General features: G+C 41.9%; 1 protein-coding gene across 4 annotated transcripts in view; it reads right to left on the bottom strand.

Moving 5' to 3' along the window:
- Window positions 1-5,377: 5,377 nt before the first annotated feature.
- Window positions 5,378-21,378, bottom strand: part of nhej1.S (non-homologous end joining factor 1 S homeolog) — a 49,301-nt gene continuing 33,300 nt past the window's right edge. For 3 of the 4 annotated variants that reach the window (XM_018238744.2, XM_018238747.2, XM_018238746.2), the window contains 3 exons: window positions 9,276-9,387; window positions 7,534-7,649; window positions 5,378-5,585 (listed from right to left, as the gene is read on the bottom strand). In XM_018238744.2, the coding sequence (XP_018094233.1) occupies window positions 5,496-5,585; window positions 7,534-7,649; window positions 9,276-9,387 (318 nt within the window). In that variant the 3' untranslated portion in view covers window positions 5,378-5,495. Of the gene's footprint in view, window positions 5,586-7,533; window positions 7,650-9,262; window positions 9,388-21,378 lie in introns of all 4 variants that reach the window. The other variant, XR_005964538.1, reaches the window with a different exon arrangement.

Below are 21,378 nucleotides of genomic sequence, written 5' to 3'. Positions count from 1 at the left end.
ATCTTGTTCCAATGATCCCTAAGAAGCAGCAGAGTCTTCAAAAGACCTGGCAAAGAAAAGAAGTAACTGACACAGAATGGCAAAGCCCATGCCTGGCAAACCTGAAACTAAATCTTTAAAGAAATCCATACATGGAATACTTTACTTTACAAAGTACTTCCCCTTTAATTTGTAGTACTGTATATAGAGTGTATAGTACTAAACCATATACAAGACTACAAATGAAAGGGGTAGTATCGACTCTTATGGCATATTTACCTTCTCTATGTCACAAATACATTCCTAACCGTTTGAAAATATTGAGCTAATGTTAGAATTTCATAAGACCCACTTCCAAGAAAGGGTGCCTGGTGCCACAGGAGATCAGACTGAATGGGATCTATAAAGTCTTTAACCCTTTGGCTGGCCCAGACTGACCATGAATGAGCTGGAGGAAGCTCACTGGATTGTTTAAAAAATGTAGTATAATTACAAAGATAAGCAGACAGGTATGTAGTTATAAATATATTATATAATATATTACAAATATTCCGCAACAAAGAATATATAAAGAGAACAATGTACCCTCTAATATTAACTCTAAGGATTTTAGGAGCCACTCAGGTACTGTGTTTATTGATCATAAAAAGAACAGGGAACTTGTCAGTTATTTATGATATCTTCTTACATTATCCGACTGATGGAGAAAGACCAACTTTCTCTTGCTAACCAAATTTTAACCCCACCCCCCAAAAAAAACGTGTTAGAGAAAAAAAAAGAAAGTCATAGAATAAGTAGTAATGTGCCGGGAGTGATGAGTCAGATAGCAGTGGCGGCAGGGTTCCAGGGCTGTGGGCTGTGATAACCTCCCTCTATCTCTGATAGTGCCACTGAGCTGCTACTCTTACATTACTTCCTCTTCTACTTCACAATGATGTCCCTGCCAAATGGGCTCACAACTAATTGCTTTGTGGTCTGGGCCCCGCATCATATGCAGAGATAGTAGGAACCCATATTAGCACAGACTGTAGCTATCACAAGCATACGGTTAATTTTGTAAAAGTAAAAGGCAGTTTCCCTGGAGAGCTCCTCTATGGGGGGGGGTGTGTGTGTGTGTGTGTGTGTGCGTGCGTGCGTGTAATACACAAAAGCCATGAATATCTTGTAAATTATATCCTTATAAACGTGACTAGTGATGTCATCAGTTATAAACAGTGAATAGTGATATAACAAATAAACTACCCCTTGTTGGAAAATATGAAGATATTAGAAGTAACCTCGGAGTTCCATGACCTGTATAAAAGCATTCTGCCTTGTGTTTTTATATGGTCATGGAACTCCTCGATGGCTTATAATATCCTTATATTTTACAATAGGGGGTACTTTATTCACTATATAATGCCCCCCTGTATAAGGATGTCACAGGAAATGGACAAAAAAGATAAAACAAAACTGAGGGCTAGATTTACTAAACAATGGATAACATAGGTTGTATTTTACCCATGATATTTTAAACGCATTAACAAAAAACTAAAAAGGGGGCTTCAGCAATTAGATATATCAGGGCACTAAACAATACGTTTGGTAATACCATTTGGGGAAATAGCATATGGGTGAATTTCAGGGTGTTTTGCCTAAACATGCAGCTGCCCTCAATTAGCCCATAAAATCACTAAGAAATGTTTGCAGGTGGCAGTAATATATATACCAATAGAATATTACCTATGCCATTTACTAAATGTGACCTGTGAAGTAAAACAGACTGCTACTAGGGGTGCCACCTGGCCAGTATTTTACTGGCCTGAACAGTAAAAATGATGCTTGACCCCAGTGTTATTAATAGGGAAAAAATCTAAATATATATATATATATATATATATATATATATATAGGAAAGCCGGTATTTTTTTTCCAAAAAAGGTGGCAACCCTATTTGCTACTTCCTGCTGAATAAAAACCCCAAAACACATGGTCGCTGGGTTTTATGCTTATGCAATGATAAGATCAGGAATCTGAGTACTGAACAATGGAAAGCAGTTGCTACTACTGGCTACAGAAAATAGGTGAAGTGAAAACAGAGAAGATGAAATCAATATGGCAGCTCAAACAGTAAAAAGACCATAGCTAATAGCAGCCCCAGTCTGACAGTTTGAACCTATGCCACATAGTCAGGGACAGCCATCTCAGTCTCTCTGGTTAGACCAGGGTCAGGGACTTCGGGCCCCAGTGGTGTAAATAAAGTCCCATGGGCAATGGGGCAAAACCCAGCCAGGCCTAATCTCTTTGGATGCCCCTAGCTTGAATGTCATTCAATGGATTCAAGATGCATGGAAGCCCTTTACTTATTGTTTTCCGTAGGGATCCAAGAGCACTGTGATCTCTTGCATGCAATGGATTTTAAGGGTGCAATGTTCATTAAATGCCACAGGAGCAAGTGCTGAGTGTATGGGTCCTAATGGTTATAAATTTGCACTTCATAGGGCTCTTGCACTTGGGCCCACTGAATAATTAAATAAACCCTTTAATGTAGGTATCAAGAAATTATCCAAATGTACAACATTAAGAAGAGTGGTGTGATCAGATTTAAGGTCCCCTTATTAAACAGGGCATGGTGACAGTCTTGCAGGGTCACAATGGGTTAAGGTGGAATTGATATATAAATAACTCATTATAAGGTGTGGTTTAACCCTAATAAAACCCTCCTTGACCTCTGAATTCTGTTGCTTCTGTGCTGCACACACACAGGTGTCCTATGCACGATCTCCAACACACGCTAGCCCAGCTGTCGCCGATAAAGGAGGAGGGAGAGTGCCCTAATGAGGGGGAAAGCCGGAAAAATGGGGACACCAGGTCCCGCCAGCAGCGAGACTGACTCTCCATAAGCCTTGTTCATTCACTGCCCTTGTTATCCCCATTCTAAAAATACTCCCTAACCAATCAAAGAAACCTTTAAACCAGCTCGGCTCCCTAAAAACCACTAGATAAAAAAAAAGTGACAAATTAGCAGGGTGGGGCAGCCATGAGAGATGGGGGTGTAACTACTGGGCCATATTATTGGAATACTGTGTGAGCCAAAAAGAAATCCAGCAAAGCCACTATTTACATACAACCAAAGGCCAACGTTCCTGTTAGCCTGAAGTTTAAAGTGGCCTGCCAAAAATAACATCCTAACCGCGGGGTTAATGCCTTACTCAAAGGCTCTCTTTCTGCTTCTGGCTCTCAGGGGTTAACAGCTGGATCCTCTAGGAATTATACCACTCAGCTGGCACATGGCACGGAGCGGAAGAAGCTATGGATTCTGGATTCCAATTCAGTTCAACTGCACTGAACTTTAATTTACCTTTCCATAAGGGACACTACCGACCTACCTACCTACCCCCTCAAACGCAGATGGACGGAGCGCTTGTGGCATCATGCAAGACTGGTGCAATTAAATGGCAGGCTAGAGACTTCTAGATAACATCATTAGAGGTGCCAGTGTGCATACATTTCACTACAGTGTGAACCAGAGTCAGTATTATGCAGTATTAGAATTCTCCAAATTATATATGTTAAAGATGTCACAATCTGCATTCAGTTCACCTTATCAGACATGTGCAGGCCTCTAGAATACAGTTGGTATTTAGTATAATAGTGATGCACAGATCACTGAATGCTTTTTTGCAGTTCATTTGGTTTCAGATAGTTCACCAGAAATAAATACTTTTTCCAATTGCTTTCCATTTTCTATTTGTGACCATTTTTCTAATATCGAAGTATAAAGTTTCATATTTCACCATCTAAAGCAGCTCTGGGGGGGGGGTGTTGACTCTTTAAAGAGGACCTGTCACCCCGAGGCGGGGCAGACAATTACTTTCATATCCCATTCAGCACTTCCTAGATGTCACTGCTCTCCCCACATTCCCCCGTTCTCTTTACTGCTTAATAGAGTAACCAGGGCATGGGGATGGACATAGGGTCCCCCATTCAGGTGCACAAACAAGATTTTGAGATGATGCAAGGCTTGTCTTAATAACAGTGTCCACAAAATGGCTCCTGCCTGCTTGCTATAATTATGAATTCCCAGACTGATGGAAACAAGATTCAAATAATTTATATAGTGTAATTAAAGTTAATTTTGCTTGACTAATATGATAAAATAGGATTTTGAATAATTTCTTTGGGTGACGGGTCCCCTTTAAAGGGGTTGTTCACCTTCCAAACACATTTTCAGTTCAGTTGTTTTCAGAATGTTCACTTTTATTTTTTAATAAAGGGCCCACTGAAATGCGGGCCGTACAGAGGAGGCCGGGGGCCCGGCTGTGCGTCACGCATCAGGGCCTGCCCCCCTCTAGTTACGGTACTGACCCAAACCCCCACAAATCTGAACGGCATCAGAGCGAACACAAACAAAGCCACTTATGGATACAACTATTACGTGTAGAGATGTCCAACACATGGAGTGTTATAATGTACATTTCATGCTTGCGGGGTTTCTGACTGTGACAGCCACCCTTTCCTCTAAGATGCAGGGTGAACTAGGCTAGTGGGCAAATCCCTGGCACATCAGGAGAACTGCAGTTGCAGACTGAAGGCTCCTTCCTAAATAACTTGCCACAGCGAGACTAATAGCACCCATCAAGTCGCCACCCAAATCTATGCTTCAGGGGAAAGGCAAGAACTGTCCAGCATTACGGTTGCCAACTCAACCTCACAGGAGATCATCTATCAATGCACGAGAATGGTATCCAACCCATTTTTGAACTCAACAAATATATAAGCAAATCCAATGGTAGGGATATTCCTAACCAGACTTTACCTGTGTTGATGCTGAAACCTCTTTCCTCCAGTCTCAGTGTCTCCTGATCAGTAGAACATGCCTAGAGTTAAGATGCTCATTATACAAATATTTGTTTCAAATTTCATTGTAATTATACATGCTACTACCCTTGCCACCTCTATAGCTATCATCCATTATAATATGCCTGCTAACCTCTATAGTCCCTTTACAGTTTCCTATTTGCAGCTGCTGTAGACTATTCTGAGAATTCAGGCAGTGGTCGAAGCCAAAGGGGTAAGCTGTGCTCTCTATTTAGCTGTCAAGCAGTATGGCTTTGAGTTGCACCAATACCATGCAACTCCATCCTTCCTTGAGCCAAATATTCATCACAGGGTTATCTTAATATAAATTACAATTAAAGGGGAATTCTGCCCAAAAAGCCTGTTTTTTGCAAAATGAAAGAAACTGTAATTCTAAGAAACTTCCCAATGTACTTTCATTGGTTTTCTAATTATATGTAAATGTTAATGCTATCGAAAGGCCATTTTAGCTCTAGCCACGCCACTTGGTCATTAATCCTGCACTGGTACCACCATGACCTTGATGTTTATAGAAATTATCCAAAACGTACAGTAAAGATAATGCAAAAATAATTTATTATCATGACAAATGTGCGTTATATAAAGGTTAAAGATTAAAATCTATACTGACACAGGCACACTTATTATATGTGACAGTGTGATCAATGGCTGCAAGATTACATAAACAGTCCCTTTGCCTTCTTTTTGGGTTTGGAAGCTCCAGCTGGGGGCCGATGGGTCAGGCAGGAAACAGAAGATTGAGGCACCTGCAAGACAAAAATATTTGAGGGTCTAATTATAAGCATGCCAATGAATTGGTTTTGTTTGGAAGCCAGATTATATATATATATATATATATATATAATTTCCCCTGCTCCCTACCCAGTTCTTGATTGCATATCCATCCCACAGGCTATTGGAATGGATATTAAATCTGTTTAAACTGTAGGATTTATTATATATTTCATCCATTAACTTGTTTGTTACTGAGCCTACTCAGCCTAACATTTTTTTCCTGACAAAAATAATATGGCTCTTGGGTGGGAGGGCAGTTAGGAACTGTAAAAGAGTCGGCGACCCCCCCCCCCCCCCAAGCTGCTTTAGAAGGTAAAAAAGAATCTTTACACTTCAAGATTACGGTCACAAATAGAAAGTGATTGAAAAAAATCTTTATTTTTGGTGAACTGAACTGAAAAAATTGTTAGAAGGTGAACAGCCCCTTTAAGGGCAGTATGGGGCAGAGCTAGTGCAGTTTGAGAACAACCAAAATACCCTTGTTCTGCCAATTGTGCCTGTTCCTAGGCCCAATTGCTGCAAGTTCTTCCGGCTTCCCTCTTATCCTGTCTTTCTCCTGAGCATGGTGACCTGACGAGGGCGGGGGCAGTCACAGGACAGTAGTGGGCAAAGGATCAAAGAAGCTTTTGGGTCGGAGTGTTCCAGGTGTGCTCTGTTGCTGATCGGCAATGCAAACAGCAGACTCCGCACGTATTAATACCTTTGAATGGGCAGCGCCCATGCACCAGCATAATTCCTAGCCATTCTATCCTTCAGTGCGCCATTCTATTAAGAGGATGCAGTTATCCCTAAACCCTTTGGCTGAAAGCTGGAATGCAAGAACAACTAAATAACCAATAATCCCATGGTAGCATCTAGTATTGTAATCTTTAATACTCTTGAGACTTTAGCAGGAAGTGATTGCCAATATTTTGCACTTCTTAGTAATCTCCTGAACCCTGCATTAGCATTTCTGCTTTGACTTTAATCCTTTATGTGCCATAGATCATAAAATCTACAGCACTAATATTGAAGTACCATAGTACAAGCCTATAGATTCTATGTTTCCAGGTTATATGGCAGCCGTGTAACAAGACTGTGCTGGACCCCCTTCCCCCAAAGAAATCTTCAGAGGGCCCGGTGTGCATAACAGACATGCTTGTGTCAATTTAAAGGAGAACAGCGACAGGGAGGGAGGATTTTAACGCTATAGAGGAAGCCATGGGTCTTGATCCTCCTGTCCCCCCCTTGTGTGATCTGCTTCCTCTATAGTTACACCACAGTTTATATGGAACTCAATGGCGTTGTAACATATGGTGCCGGTCATTCAGGCTCGCCAGGGCAGTCACCCAAGGGGTTAAGTCTCTCTTTTCCGCAATAGAAAGTATTTCTTCTTTGTGTGCAGATTGCTACATTAAGCAATATATCAGAGTTTAATATGGAGATACCAAGCCTCGCTCAAGGTCACAGGAAGCGGCTCGGAGCCCAGGGCCGCCGTGTGAAGTCTAAATGCGCTTGGTCACATGAAATTCCCAACAGTAAATTAGCGATTGGAAAAACAATGCGAGAAGCTGAACCAGAACCAAGAGACTTAAAGGCAGAATAAGCCACACACTGAAAAGAAACAATCATGTAATTTATTCTGTGATTTGACTCTGTACCGGCGATGGGCATGTGGCTGTCTATCAGCTGTTGCTGACCTACAACTCCCAGAAGCTCTTCAGTTGTTGGGGTGGGTAAATTATTTCTTATAATACACAAGTTTCATTGAGTCATATGACACAAGCGATACAACTAAACACCAGTTATAAGTGATGACAACACCAAACGTGAAATTATGACTGGCTCTTGTGCCTAATCCCCATAATTTCTCATTCTCTAAGCACTCAAAACACATTTCCTGTATCTAAGAACACATTATGTTCAGGCATCTGTACCCACCTGAGAAGGTTCTGACACCGCTCCTCCCTCTGTTCTCTCCTGTGTTGGTACTGTTTTCTCAAATGAAATGCTACTGGATTCAGCCATGGGGCGATGGCTGGCACTGTTTCCCGTATCTGGAAAAAAATTAACATTTTTTCAATGTATGTACAGTATATGTTGGTTGAACATGTTGCTCACCAACCCCATTGGATGTTACTACCAGTGGCCTCAAAGCAGGTGCATATTTTTTTATTCCTGGCTTGGAGGCACGTTTTGATTGAAAAACCAGTGTTCTGCAAACAGAGCCTCTTTACAACTACCTTTTGGCTAAGATCAAGTGTAGGATGTTCTTAGGAGGGGAATCTGGCTGATTTTCCATATAAGAAAAACTACCTTGAACCTCTAGTTAATGTGGTGGTTATATGAAAAACCAAAGTACCGTTCCCTGGGAGTATCAACTCCAGGGTGCCCGAAATTGCACAATGAGGTGGTGGCTCACACTGCAGTAGTATGGCATTTTATGTTTTTATGCTGCACTTACTTCTTGTACCCCAGCCTTTTGGCAGATGCAGAGAAAATTTTTAGAATTCTGGTATCTGGTCGGTGCCATATTCACGGCACGTGTTATAATTTTCACTATTTATTTGTTATAAACTCCTGTGTGCCACTTTTTGTGACTCTATGTCTTTTCCACTTTCCGTTCTGAGGGTGCAAACTGCCCATTTAGGCATTGTGCCATAGACCTAGGGGAGGACTTTGTAGCCACTTGGATCTGGTCCTCCCTGAACTAAAAAGACTTCAGCCTTGGAAGAAACCCTTAGGATGCTTCAGCCAAAGTCGGGGCAAAGGGATTCTCCGTAGCAGTGACGCAAAGGAGAATCTGAAGACCCTTGCTCCTTGGTCGCGCTTTGCACATTTTTTGCACTTTGTGACTGAAAGCACTAACCACAGGCTTTCATTAAATAGAACTTTAACTAAAGTTTAATTTTGTCTTATATTCATCACTTACTAATGTTTTCTCTATTCAGCCCAAATAAATCAAGTTGACATGTATGTTGTCTGTATACATGGAACATAACTCCTCAGTGACTTATAATATCCTTATAATTTACAGTAGGGGGTATATTATATACTCAGCCTGCAGCCTTGTGCCTTTATATGGTCACAGAACTCTCCAGTGACTTCTAATATCCTTATAATTTACAGTAGGGAGTACATTATACCTTATATTACCTGGTGATACCCATAGAGTTCCCTGTATAAAGCTGTCCACAGTTGCAAAGATTACGTTTTATGAAACAAAGGTTTCTACAATTTTCGGATTGTGCATGGAGTGTCCCAACTTATTTCGTACCATGGCAATCTGTCATTTAGTCATGCCGGTCAAAAGATTTCTGTTGGCTAACGATAATATCTCTGTATGTATTGCCTATCTGACAATATCAATGGGTGACTACTATTTGTTGGACATAACTTTTGTATGATTGCTGTCTCAGTTAAGGGCCAGAACATTGTCTGATGTGTTCTTTTTACAACTTTATTTAATCTGAATGGTTAGATGTAGGTCGGGAGATTGCAGCGCACAATCGGACACAGGATAAAATCTGCAAGTCTCCTTTATATGGTTACAAAAATGCCCAGTGACTTTTAATAACCTTATAATTTATAGTAGCAGGTACATTATCCCTTATATCATGAGACATGTACTAGAAAGCTCAGATTATTGTGTTTTCCTATGGAACCATACCTTAATTTCTTACCTTCTTCCTTGGGATGTGTTGGTGCCTTAGGCGCTATAACAGCGTCATACAGTTGCTGGAGCTGCTCACTGAATCCTGGAGCCTTCCCAGACATACACAGACCTTGGACTTTCTGTAATATAGAAATAAAAGAAATATATTATACAATACTGAGATTGATAAATCTAGGGAAATGGGTGACTGAGGACTGTGAGTAAGCAACATCTATAAATCAGTATCAGAATTGTAAGGGCTGGATTAGAACAGGGATAGACGCTTGTGGCCCTTCAGCTGTAACTAAACACCAAATCCCAACAGTCTCAGTTGACAGAGATTCATATATTTGCAGCAGTCAGTTCTTCTCTCAGTGGATTCCACCCACATGGGTGTTAATAAGGTGTCCTACAAGAAGCCCCTATGGGTCACAACCTGCATGTCTGCATTATTGGGCGCTGGCACCACATAATACATTCCTTTTGCCAAGTTCTTTTATTTAATGAAGCTGATGCAGACTCAGGCCGGGTATAACTCTTAATACAATGTATCCCGACCTCATCACTATGTGCCCAAGCCGAGGTTCCGGAGATCCTGACGTCACTGTGACTTTTACTACGGGAGAGAGAACAAATTGGAGGCAGCAAATAAACTGGTCTTTATAAAATGTCAAGAACATTCAAATACATGAAGTGCTTTATAGGGAGCCAGGCACGGCCTCTCCAGGTACGGACAGAAACACAAGCAGGGTTCTTATAGTAGCAACAGCTGTACAAAGGATTATGGGACATTGGAGTTCACCTGCCCTGACATAATAGTCATCCTTTAAGATGAGATGAGCCAAGGTCTTTGTTATACCTATTAAGCACATTTTTATTTTTCCTGGCTCATGAGGACGGTTCCTGGTAATTCATGCAGGGCCAATAACAACAACAACAAAATATTCATTTCGATACTATCTCTACAAACTCGGCAATTCTATCACATTCTATCACATTATCACAGAAACTCTCATCCTCTCTAAAACAGTCCTGTTCTGCTTTATGGCTGAGAGTCTAGCTATCTTTATAACAGAGCACAATGTCACAATTTTGCTCAGATCTTGTCGGATATCCCTGTGTTGCCCACATCCTCTTTTCAGCATCTCTTACCGGTATAAAAAATAGAATCCATTCCATTCCAATCCATTGTGCCCACCAGAATTGAATCAGAGCTGTCCGTGTTGCTGAACTATAACTACAATCCACCAAATGTACTTTACCAACTGGAGAGTTACAAGTTGAAGTAATTGAACTAGTTAATGTTATTAGTATTTTGCTTATCACTACAAAGCGTTTCACAATGGCTGCTTAATAACTAGGGATGCACCGAATCCACTATTTTGGAATAGACCGAACCCCTGAATCCTTCGCAAAGATTTGTCAGAATTCTGAACCGAATCCGAATTTGCAATGTAAATTAGGGTTGGGAAGGGGGAAACATTTTTTACTTCCTTATTTTGTGCAAAGCAAAGTTAAGCGATTTCCCTCCCTGCCCCTAATTTGCATATGCAAATTAGAATTTGGCTTGGTTGGGCAGAAGGATTCGTCTGAATACAAATCCTGCTGAAAAAGGCCGAATCCTAGATCCTGAATAACCAGACAGTTTTGCCCCACATGACCATCCCAGTATCTCCCTTGGATTCCTATTGCTCACCTTCTTGCAGCAGCTTCTCCCTTTGATCTTAACCAAGTTACAGCCAGGATTTCCTTTGTTATGGAATGTCAAGCGTAGGCCTTGATGTGCTTCTCTGATTTACTACCTAGGCACTTTGCCTTCTCAGTTGTGTAGGTGCCAGGGCAAGACACAAACAGAATGTGGAGTATATAGAAAGTGCAAAATACAGGAACCCAAACTGCTCATTCCAAGCCAATCTCATTATTTCCTAAGCAGAATCCTAATTGAACACATTAAAGGGGACGTTTAAAAATAAACACTGACCCATACTGCACCCTGAATGTCCTTAAAGGGGAGGTTCACCTTCACAATAAAGTTAGTCAATTCATGGCCACATATTAGTCATTTTTCTAATACACATTCATCAGCAGAAATAAAAAGGTTACAGAGTTAACTGAAGCTGGCCATAGACACAAAGATCCGTTCGTACGAATCCTCAATTTGAACGAGTTTCGGACCGTGTGTTGAGAGGCCCAACATTTTTCGTCCCACGGAGATTGGTCATTTGGTCGATCGGACAGGTTAAAAGATTTCTGTCGGCTGCAGATAATATCTCTGCATGTATTGCCGATCGTACGATTTTCATTGGGAGACTGTCACCAGCTTTGGTCGGACATAACTTTCGTACGATTGCTGTCAGGGGCAGAACATCGGCTGATCTGTTCTTTTACTACTTTATTTGATCGGAATGGTTAGTGGCAGGTCGGGAGATGGGGAAGTTTGATCGTTCGAGGATTCGAATGATCGGATCTTTGCATCTATGGCCAGCTTAACCCGAAATAGGCGACTCTACCACAGTAAAATCTGCTCAGGCTGTGTCTTTTATAAGAGTTCGGCAGCACTGCTCCTCCTCCCTCCCTTCAGTGCTCATTGTGTCATCGGTACGGTGTGCTATGGGTGCTTTGTGAGCACGCTCCTTGCCTCCTAAATGAATTTAACAAAGGTCATTGGCTTTGCTAACCAGCCAGTCCAGCTACGAGTAGTTAGAATAGCAGGTTCGTTGGACTGGTACAGTACCGATGACGCAATGAACACTGAAAGGAGGGGGGAGAGAAACGGTGTAGCCGAACACAGCCTGAGCAGATTTTACTGTGGTAGAGTCGCCTATTTCTGTTAGTTAACTTTGTAACCTTTCATTTTTGCTGATGAATGTATATTAGAAAAATGACTAATATGTGCTTGTGAATTGATTGACAAACTTTATTGTGAAGGCGAACCACCCCTTCTGCACCCCCCAATCTTCTACTCTGAGCATCCTGGGTGTGAAATACCACAGTTTCAAAGTTATAGGCCAGATTTACATTTCCACATATATTTCTATTTGGTATTAATGAGAAAGATAATGTGACAGGCTTTTAATTCATGTATCCATATATAATTCATATACACTAACTGCCTGCCAGGGGCTACTCAGGATATTCAGACACAGTGAAAATGTTAAGCATTTGGTCCTTAAGCCAACAAATAGATTAGGCAGACACATAGCAGTTCTCAGATAATCAGATTTCCCCTTTCGCCTTAATCAATATCATGTGATTTGTATTGTCGCTAGTCTTCTTTTTCTTCATTTGTTATATTGCTATTTTTTCCCTCCCCTATTCATCTCCACAGTCTCTCTTCTAATCCACCCATGGGTTGCTAGGGAAAGTGACCCAAACAACCAGATAGTTTAAATTCTACACCAAAGCTAATTACAAATGGTCTTAAAATACCTGTCTACGTTTTAAAAAAAAACTTTTAAGGTTAATGTATCTTTTAAGCACTTATAATAACTGCAAAGTTTGTAAAGGTCTACAGTCCGGCCAAATTGGTGCACAGTACAAGGTATTTCCAGGAAGGGGGTTATAGGATGGAAATCCCTGTTCTATGAAGACACTTTCCTTGGGCTCACCTAGTTGGAAACTAAAAGGTATGTGGTGATCTTTAGCACCCATTGCAGTCATGTGTTCTCATCTGAACTGTGACCTAATTCAGTGCTAACCCCGCTTACTGCTCACAAATATATAACAGTGTGCTGGTAATGCCCCCAGAGGTTAATAGACCCTTGGCTATTAAGTGACTGGCATTGTGCAGCAGAGGCTTGGGTTAGAGCTGCTATGTGTGAAAGTGATTGTTCTCCCTCACACTCGTGCCCCTATTTAGGAAGAACTCAGACAAAGGCTGTTGTTCCTTGAGGCTCCTCCTGAAGGATTACATATTAATTCCTGCAAGGATACAAGCTACTCAGACAGCCAAGAATGCAGGGAGTGTTAAGTGGACTTTAATCTAGCCCTGTCGTTTCTTCTGGAAAATCTATAAAATACTGTGTGCCCGTGCCTTGCTTCCCTTTAACTGTTGGCACCTGCAGGCCTTGCCATATGCTGGATAAAGAGGTATCAATGTATTGAATCAGTATGATAGTGATTTTTGGTGTTTATATATTACTTCCCAAGTCAGGAGAGGGTGGGACAAGGTGTGGCTGCTAGGGCTGAACTTGCTTTGAAGTGGCTGCTGCAAATAACATCGTGCTGGGAGCAGGGTGCTGGGAGTAGACTCTCAGGCAGAGCAATAGGTGAAAAGGGCGAAACAGCTGAACCACAATGGTTTTGGGGATAAAGTCACCAATAGGGAAGGGGATTTCACAAAACTTGCATTAAAGGGGAAATATGTCTCTTATTACTTCCCAGGAAGGGTGCTATGTATCCAGTGTAGTTCTATCAGGCTTGTGATGGGCAATTGGGCATCATCAGGGTTTGGAAAGGCAGAATGAAGAGGTTCGGCATGTATGTGATGGACAAATATATCAAGAACATACCAAGAAATCAACAAAATAGAGTAAACCCCTCAGATCCCTCCAATTGCCAAAGCAAATCACCCTTCTTCTCACTGTCAACTTGTCTTAGTGCAAATAAGATCTTCTTCCCTAACATTATGGGGGAAAGGTTGACTTAATGGATGCCACTGTGGGGTCCAGTGACACATAGATTGAACTAAACACAGTGGAGGTCAAACATGATGTGTCCCAAAAATGTTGGCCTAGAGTGGCCTTAAAGTAGGCCCCCTGTCCGCTGATTTGGGCCAGCCCCACAGTTTGGAGATCTTTGCTCTAAGTATGTGTATTGCAGTGCAAACAATATGTATACATAATGTGTGGCCCCTTAGAGCAATCAAGGGCCACCCGTGGGGCCCTAAACATCGTAAAAGTTGCCTGTCACCAAATTTAGTTGGATTAGGATAAGAATCAGGCGTTGGGTATGAAACATGCAGCACCCAATATTCACACACACATTAATTCCCTTGTGAATAATCTCCCTGTTACGGTAATGATGCTGTGAAGCAAGAGCACCTCCTGCTGGCCCCTCCATAAAACCACAATGATCATATAAAGGACAGCTTTACAGGACTGGTAATGCTGATATTAGGTTTGCCATACTTTTGCTGTCATAGTTAAGAGTTACTTAGTTATACTTAGTATCTATGAGTAATGTTTCCCTTTAAATTTGCAACATTTACAATTTCTTTATATACTGTATCTTTCATGGGGTTTAATTAGGTTGGTGTTTTGTATTGAAATAAACACAGACACATAAATAAGAAAATATTCTGGGTAAAAAGAGAAGTGCATAGTTTTCAGATCCTGCACATTTATAGGTCTGCATATCTCTAGCTGGTACCTGTATAGGGTATAATAACATTGGCTTTATCTGGCTCCCTCTAGGGCTGCTATTTGCTGAAATGCCTCCTATGAAGCGAGTGGAGGAGTGCACAGGAGATGTGAAGATGGCAGCAGTGAGTGAGCCAAGCACTGGCACAGATGCCAGCCAAACTGTGTGAGTGGAAGAACTGTGCTGTCAATGACCCAATCAACATATTTGTCTGGATCTAAAAATGGGCTAAAAATTTATATTTATCCAAAACAAAAACAATTTGACTAAGGATATCAAGCTGCCCGCTGCCCTAATGCTCTGACTCAGCTCAGTGACACAGACCTTTAGATCACGAGCCAGCTGGACTCAACACACACCTAGTAGATTGGGTTCAGATATTCAGTTTATGTGGTTTTCTTCATGTCCCAATATGTGACCTGCCAACTATACTTCTACTACAACTCTCAACTACCCATTTTGTGACTTTAGTCTGTGTGTGCCAAACCATATCCACCAAGGCCTGAGTTAAGCCAGCAAACTTGATAAAACTGTAATTAACTGGGACTATTTAAACTCCCAAGTATTTGCCTAATGAAGCTTACAAATAGCCAATGTGGAAGAGGATTTTGAGTAAAAATATACTTCTAAACTGGAAAAGGGGAAATTCCTGCTTAGTTCGTCAAACAAACACAGCCAATTAACTTAATCTAACTGGTGAAATTATATGAGGTCAGTATCATAACTCTGTGATATACTGTAACTGCATATTTATAAGCAAGAAGTGGGAGCTCTGCCCTGATAGCCATTTCTATTTGACCAGCTGAGTGTTACGTGCCCCATGGAGGATTCACTATCGGTGCCCTGTAACAATGGGCAGGAACAAAAAACATGACTGTACTGGACTTCGCTTCCGATATAATATCATTGTTGAGGAAACTGGTAATCTCCGATTAAAAATATATTATTATAAACTCTTTTAAAGGGAGCTAGCACATGGGCAGATTCGGGGAGATTTAGTCGCCTGGTGACTAATCGTCTCTTCTGCAGGGCGACAATCTCCCCGAATCTGCCCGTGTGCTTAAACCCTAAAAGTACCCTTATTTACAGTGTCCAGTGTTAGGTCAGTTCTAATTAGTGCTTAGCGATGTCATGTTACACAGCTCAATTATATCAGAAGTCACCTTGGAGTTCAGTTAATTAAATGGTAATGCAACGCCTTCATCACTTATAATATCCTTATAATTTACAGAATGGGGTACATTATCCCTTATAATACATGAGTGATACTCAGGGATCCCTGTATAACTCAGCCTTGTGCCTTTATTTGGTCAAAGAACTCAGTGAGTTCTAATATTATCAGGGTTGGACTGAGGGGCCCCTTTCCGTGACCCTCATTTACCCCTCCACACCATTCAGTCTCGGAGAAGGTACTGTACCTTTGGGATAGAAGGTACACTAGCGAGAGATGGTGCCTATAGTAGCAGTAGGATAATAGTTTCTGGGAAGGGGCTGTGGGATAGCAGGTATAGTAGGGAGAGATGGTGCCTATAGTAGCAGTGGGATAATAGTTTCTGGGAAGGGACTGTGGCTGTGGGATAGCAGGTATAGAAGGAAGAGAGGGTGCCTGGAAAAAAATGTATTGCCCCTCCACAATTGATGTGGATTTCAGAGGGAACAAAGCCTACAGAACAGAGCAAGATCCCACCATTTTTCACATATAATTTAGAGAGTCCAAGTCACTGGATATCAGGCCCTGACTGGCAATCTGTGGGTTCTGGAAAATGCTAGAGGGGCTGCTGTAAGTTGCCATATACAGTCACTCTATATTGGGCTGGCGTGGGGGCTGTTTGGGCTGCTGTATAGCCTGTTTGGGCCTCTGTGTACCTGAAATGCCAGGGCATATTTTGAATCTCAGTCCAGATATTACTTGAACCCCTAAGGAAACCCCCCAAATGGCCCCGTGACCTGCATCACAAACTCGCCTTTCTTTCGGCAGGGTGTCGTTTCTGGCGTACAGCAATAAAGCAAGCGGTGATGAAGGAATCTTTCAGTAGCTACATGTTTATCTTCCTTGTGGGAGTGCCCATGTTAGGCCGTAGCTGGCACAAGACCATATAATGCCATATACAAAGTGTACAGAGTAGAAGTATTCTGTACCAAGGGGCTCTGACACTGACAGATTTGGCCAGCATTTCCATGTGAGCCTTCAGACTCGAAGGAGCAGGAAGTTAGTGACACTGATGGAATAGCCCGCTAATGGAAGACAAGCAATTAAGTACAAGGACCATAAATTTCTCATATTGTATATCTCCGGCAGGATATAAGGGAGCTCCATGGAATAATACAAATGTAATTATTATTATATTAAATAAATACATTCATGCTGATTCCTAAACAGGCATCCAAACAATATGACAGCTCAAATTGGATGGCCTTGTCTATCAAGGAGCTCTCTAGCTAGGACGTTCCTCTACGCAAAACCTTTCCTGGTGACATACCGATGCTGTTGGCCAGGCACTGTGCATCTGAGAAGCAAGGTGAAACTCGTCGTGCTGAATAAACAGTAACAGGAGCTGCTCTAAGCATACAGGCCGGGCCAGTGGTGCTGCCAGCAATCAGATGCTGCAAATAGGTCAGAGGCATGGCAGGAGAATGAGCGCCCCTCTCTAAAGTGCATGAACCCCACATCACAACAGAGGGATTGAAAGTCCTCACCTTAAAATATGCTGCTTCCTGAATGCCACAGAAATGTACATTTCTGTCTCCAGGTCTCTGTATTGACTGTGGGACTGTGGCTTAGTAGAAATTGGAGCCATTCCCATTGGTCAGGAATGACATGAAACATCTGGGGCTTAAGCTGAAAAGAGACTACATAAGTACAAGTAAAAAACAGAGTTATTGTCCAAAGGCTCCTTAGTAAGTACTTGTTCCAAAATGAGTGATGCGCTATCAACCTTTCCTCATTTATGTTGCTCCACCTCGCACCAAACTGCATTAATAACAGAACCAATGAAAATTCCCTCTATTACAGGGGATCCCCATCCAAAAGCTGAAATTAAATGAAGAATACATTTTCTACAGAAAGCAGTGCTTGTTTATCCCTTTCTTAAAACAATGGAGCAGAAGTTGGTTCTCCTCTGGGTCTGTTACTCAGCTGGATTCTGCAACTTTGCTTAGGGAATCAGAACCACCAGCACAAAATGTAAAAAATATCTTTAAAACCAGTTACAATGTGGAATGAATGTATAATGGGACGATGCACAGAATGACATTTATTAAACAAATTATGCTTCATAACACAACTTTCATATTCTCCCTCTGCCTGTAGCTCCTGCTCTTGGGGGCTCTATACTGAGTAGGGCCCAGGTCAATTTCTTAAGCTGCACATTTAGTTGCCATAATTAAATTAACTGTCACTTGAAATTCATTTGTAGAGTAATATAGACAGTGTCCAGGACAATTGCATATGGAATTTTATTCTTCATGTGTTTTATGGAAATATTCACTTTTTCTGCAGCACTCCAGCTTAAGGACATTACGTCATGTGAAGTGACGCAGGGTGAGGACAAAATCTGCCTGTATATATCAGCATTACACTGTCATGTGTCAGTCAGCAGGCTACAAGATATATAGGTGAAAGTATAAACAGAGGCATAAGTAATAAGATTAATACAAATCCAGGTTAAGGATTAATCTGCTTTCTTGTTGCCAGGGTCAGTGACTCCAAGTAACAGGAATCATGGCAGATGAAGAGTTAAAGACCTGTATGAATATATGAAGGCAGGTCTAGCCATGGGGGGGGGGGGGAGTCCCTGTTTGTCTTACTACTCTGGCTTGGAATTGGCTGATAGAGATGCTGAATGACATGTTATTTTATGGATGCAAAGTCATCTATGGGTTTTTAGGGCCAGATGATGGGGTTCGATCCAAAACCGGCCCCAGCTTTCTACAGAGTCTTGCACTGGCTGCTGCTGGGAACAGGGGCCCTGCAGTTTTATTGAGAAACCTGACTCTCAGCCTCGGAGTCCGCAGGGACCAACCATCGAAATCCGACTCAGAGCAGGGCCTGTGTTCCAAGGGAGACTTTGCACTTTTTTTTCCGTCTTTTAAAACTAAAAATACGCATGCACACACAAACAGAAAAACAAACATAATAAAAGGTGAGACACTCCCCTGTATTCATGCAAAAATAACTCTGGTTTGCACAGAAGTGAAGGCTTCAGTCTGTCTGCCCATCCAGACCCCTTATTACCCTCAGCCCAGAGAGCAAAAACACCTCAGGCTGCTGCAAGGGGACACATAAAGTAGCCACGGAGGGGTGTGTAGGGCGCCGGGGCGAGGGAAAGCGAGACTCTAGGCACAGGCAAAGAACAGTTTGGGAAGTGAAAAAGGGGACAAGAGGCGATTTGCATTAATAGTGGCAAATTCCGGCTAGGTAAACAGCTTCCTGGAAAGAGCCTGTGCTTCACAGGGTCAGGGGTTGGCTAATAAATTAGCACAATAAACAGTGAAGGGTTCAGGGTGTAGGGAAAAGGGGGGAATTATACCTTTGAAGTATTACTGCCTCTTGTCACTGGTTGTTCAGTAGCCAGGGTGGGGATGTTTGGACTGGAAAGTGGCCAATTCCTGATCCTGATTACAGGGAAGAAAGGGTTGTAGGGAGCCCTGGGCTAGCCACAGAAATTGTTGTGTTACCCAGCGAATTCCCCGGTCAGGAAAGTGATAGGGACGGATAAAACAAGACCAGCTACTCTACAGTTTAACCAGAACAGCGAATGAAATGAAGACAAGCAAAAAGCAGCCGATAACAGAACCTCACAAATTGACTTGCTATTTTGTGCCACTAAAGTTTGGGATGGGTGAGCTCATCAATCACTCGCAAACAGTAGGGATGGTGCCTAAAGAAGCAGTGTAATAGTAATAATAGTCTCTGGGAAGGGACTGTGGAATAGCAGGTATAGTAGGGAGTGAAGATGCCTATAGTAGTAGTGGGGATAATAGTCTTTGGGAAGGGACTGTGGTTGTGGAATATCAGGTACAGTAGGGAGAGATGATGCCTATAGTAGCAGTAGGATCATAGTCTCTGGGAAGGGACTGTGGTTGTGGAATATCAGGTATAGTAGGGAGAGATGATGCCTATAGTCGCAGTAGGATCATAGTCTCTGGGAAGGAAGGGACTGTGGCTGTGGGATAACAGGTATAGTAGGAAAAGATGGTGCTTATAGTAGCAATTGAGGTAATAGTTTCTGGGAAGGGATTGTGCCATAGCATATATAGTAGGGAGGATTGTTGACTAAAATGTACTGGAAATGCTTAAAAAATAACTATTCAACCATAATATTAATCATATAAAACTGTATTGTTGTTTGAGGGCTTTTATGCCATATCATTCTGCAGAACCATTTAACAGGACCCACTTTTTAACCCGGCAGATGGCAAATTGATGAAATAGTGCTCCTAAGGACTGAAGTCTATGTATCTGACCTGCGAACACTCTCCACAGACTTCAATTGGTGGAAAAAGGAGAGGTTGCTGCATTCCTTCATCACCACAAACTGTAACTGTTCTACCTTCATGCTATGCTGCAGAAGAGCTTAAAGTAGGTGTAAGATGTGAGAGACACCTGGAGACTGTATAACCCAGCATTAAGTGTCCCTGGAGCACAACCAGCCCAGCAACAGGTCAAGAACAAGATTGTGGGGAGATGCAGAGACCATGTCTCAACTACTGAAAATGCAGCAGAAGACACAATGCTCAGCAATCTCTTTGACACCCTGGAGCAAACCTGGAATATGGGTGCCCTGACTGAAAGGAGAGGTAGAAAGGAGGATAATTATAGCTGTGTACCATCCAAATATCATGGAATTCTACCTCAGAGTACCCTAATTTCCTTCTGAGTTACGGTACATTCTGGTCTGAGGCCTTTCATAGTAAAGTATGGGATCCATTATCTGGAAACCCATTGTCCAGAAAGCTCCAAATTACGGAATGACAATCTTTTATAGACTCCATTTTATCCAAATACAAACTTTTAAAAATGATTTCCTTTTTCTCTCTAACAATAAAAAAATGAGCTTATAATTGATCCCAACTGAGATACAATGTATACTTATTGGAAGCAAAACAAGTCTACTGGGTTTATTTTATGTTTCCATGCTTTTCTAGTAGACAAGGTATGAAGATCCAAATTACAGAAAGATCTGTTATTTGGAAAGCCCCAGGTCCCAGGCTTTCTGGATAAAAGGTCCTATACCTGTATCTACCATTGAACAATAAACGGAGCTACTGAGGTTAGAAGATGAGATTAGTAAAGATACAATATTATGTTTTAGGGATAAGGTAAATAAGAGCAATTTACTATTGCCTGTGGAGGTGAAATTAACAGCTGAAGTACATGGCCATTTTACAATCCCTACTTGAAAAACTCTCTGAAAGTAGCCTGTGGCAAGTAACTGACACCCAAAATCACCTATCCACTGCAAGTGGAAGCTTTCACATTCAACTCCCTACCTAGAGGCACCATCACACTTGCACAGTCTCCTCCCAGGATATTCCCCCATTCCTTCAGGAAAATACCCACCCTACTGTAACTGCTATGCCATGGTCTATTTGCAAAGGCAATTATCCCTGCTGCTACAATAGGCACTATCTTTTCCTACTATACCTGCTATCCCACAGCCACAGTCTCTTCCCAGAGACTATTATCCCACTGCTACTATAGGCACCATCTCTGCTTACTATACCTGCTATCCCACAGCCCCAATCCCTTCAACAGTGCTACTATAGGA

This window comes from Xenopus laevis, chromosome 9_10S, assembly GCF_017654675.1.
Source record: "Xenopus laevis strain J_2021 chromosome 9_10S, Xenopus_laevis_v10.1, whole genome shotgun sequence".
Taxonomy (NCBI): Eukaryota; Metazoa; Chordata; class Amphibia; order Anura; family Pipidae; genus Xenopus; species Xenopus laevis.
This window is presented reverse-complemented; position numbering and strand designations above follow the sequence as displayed.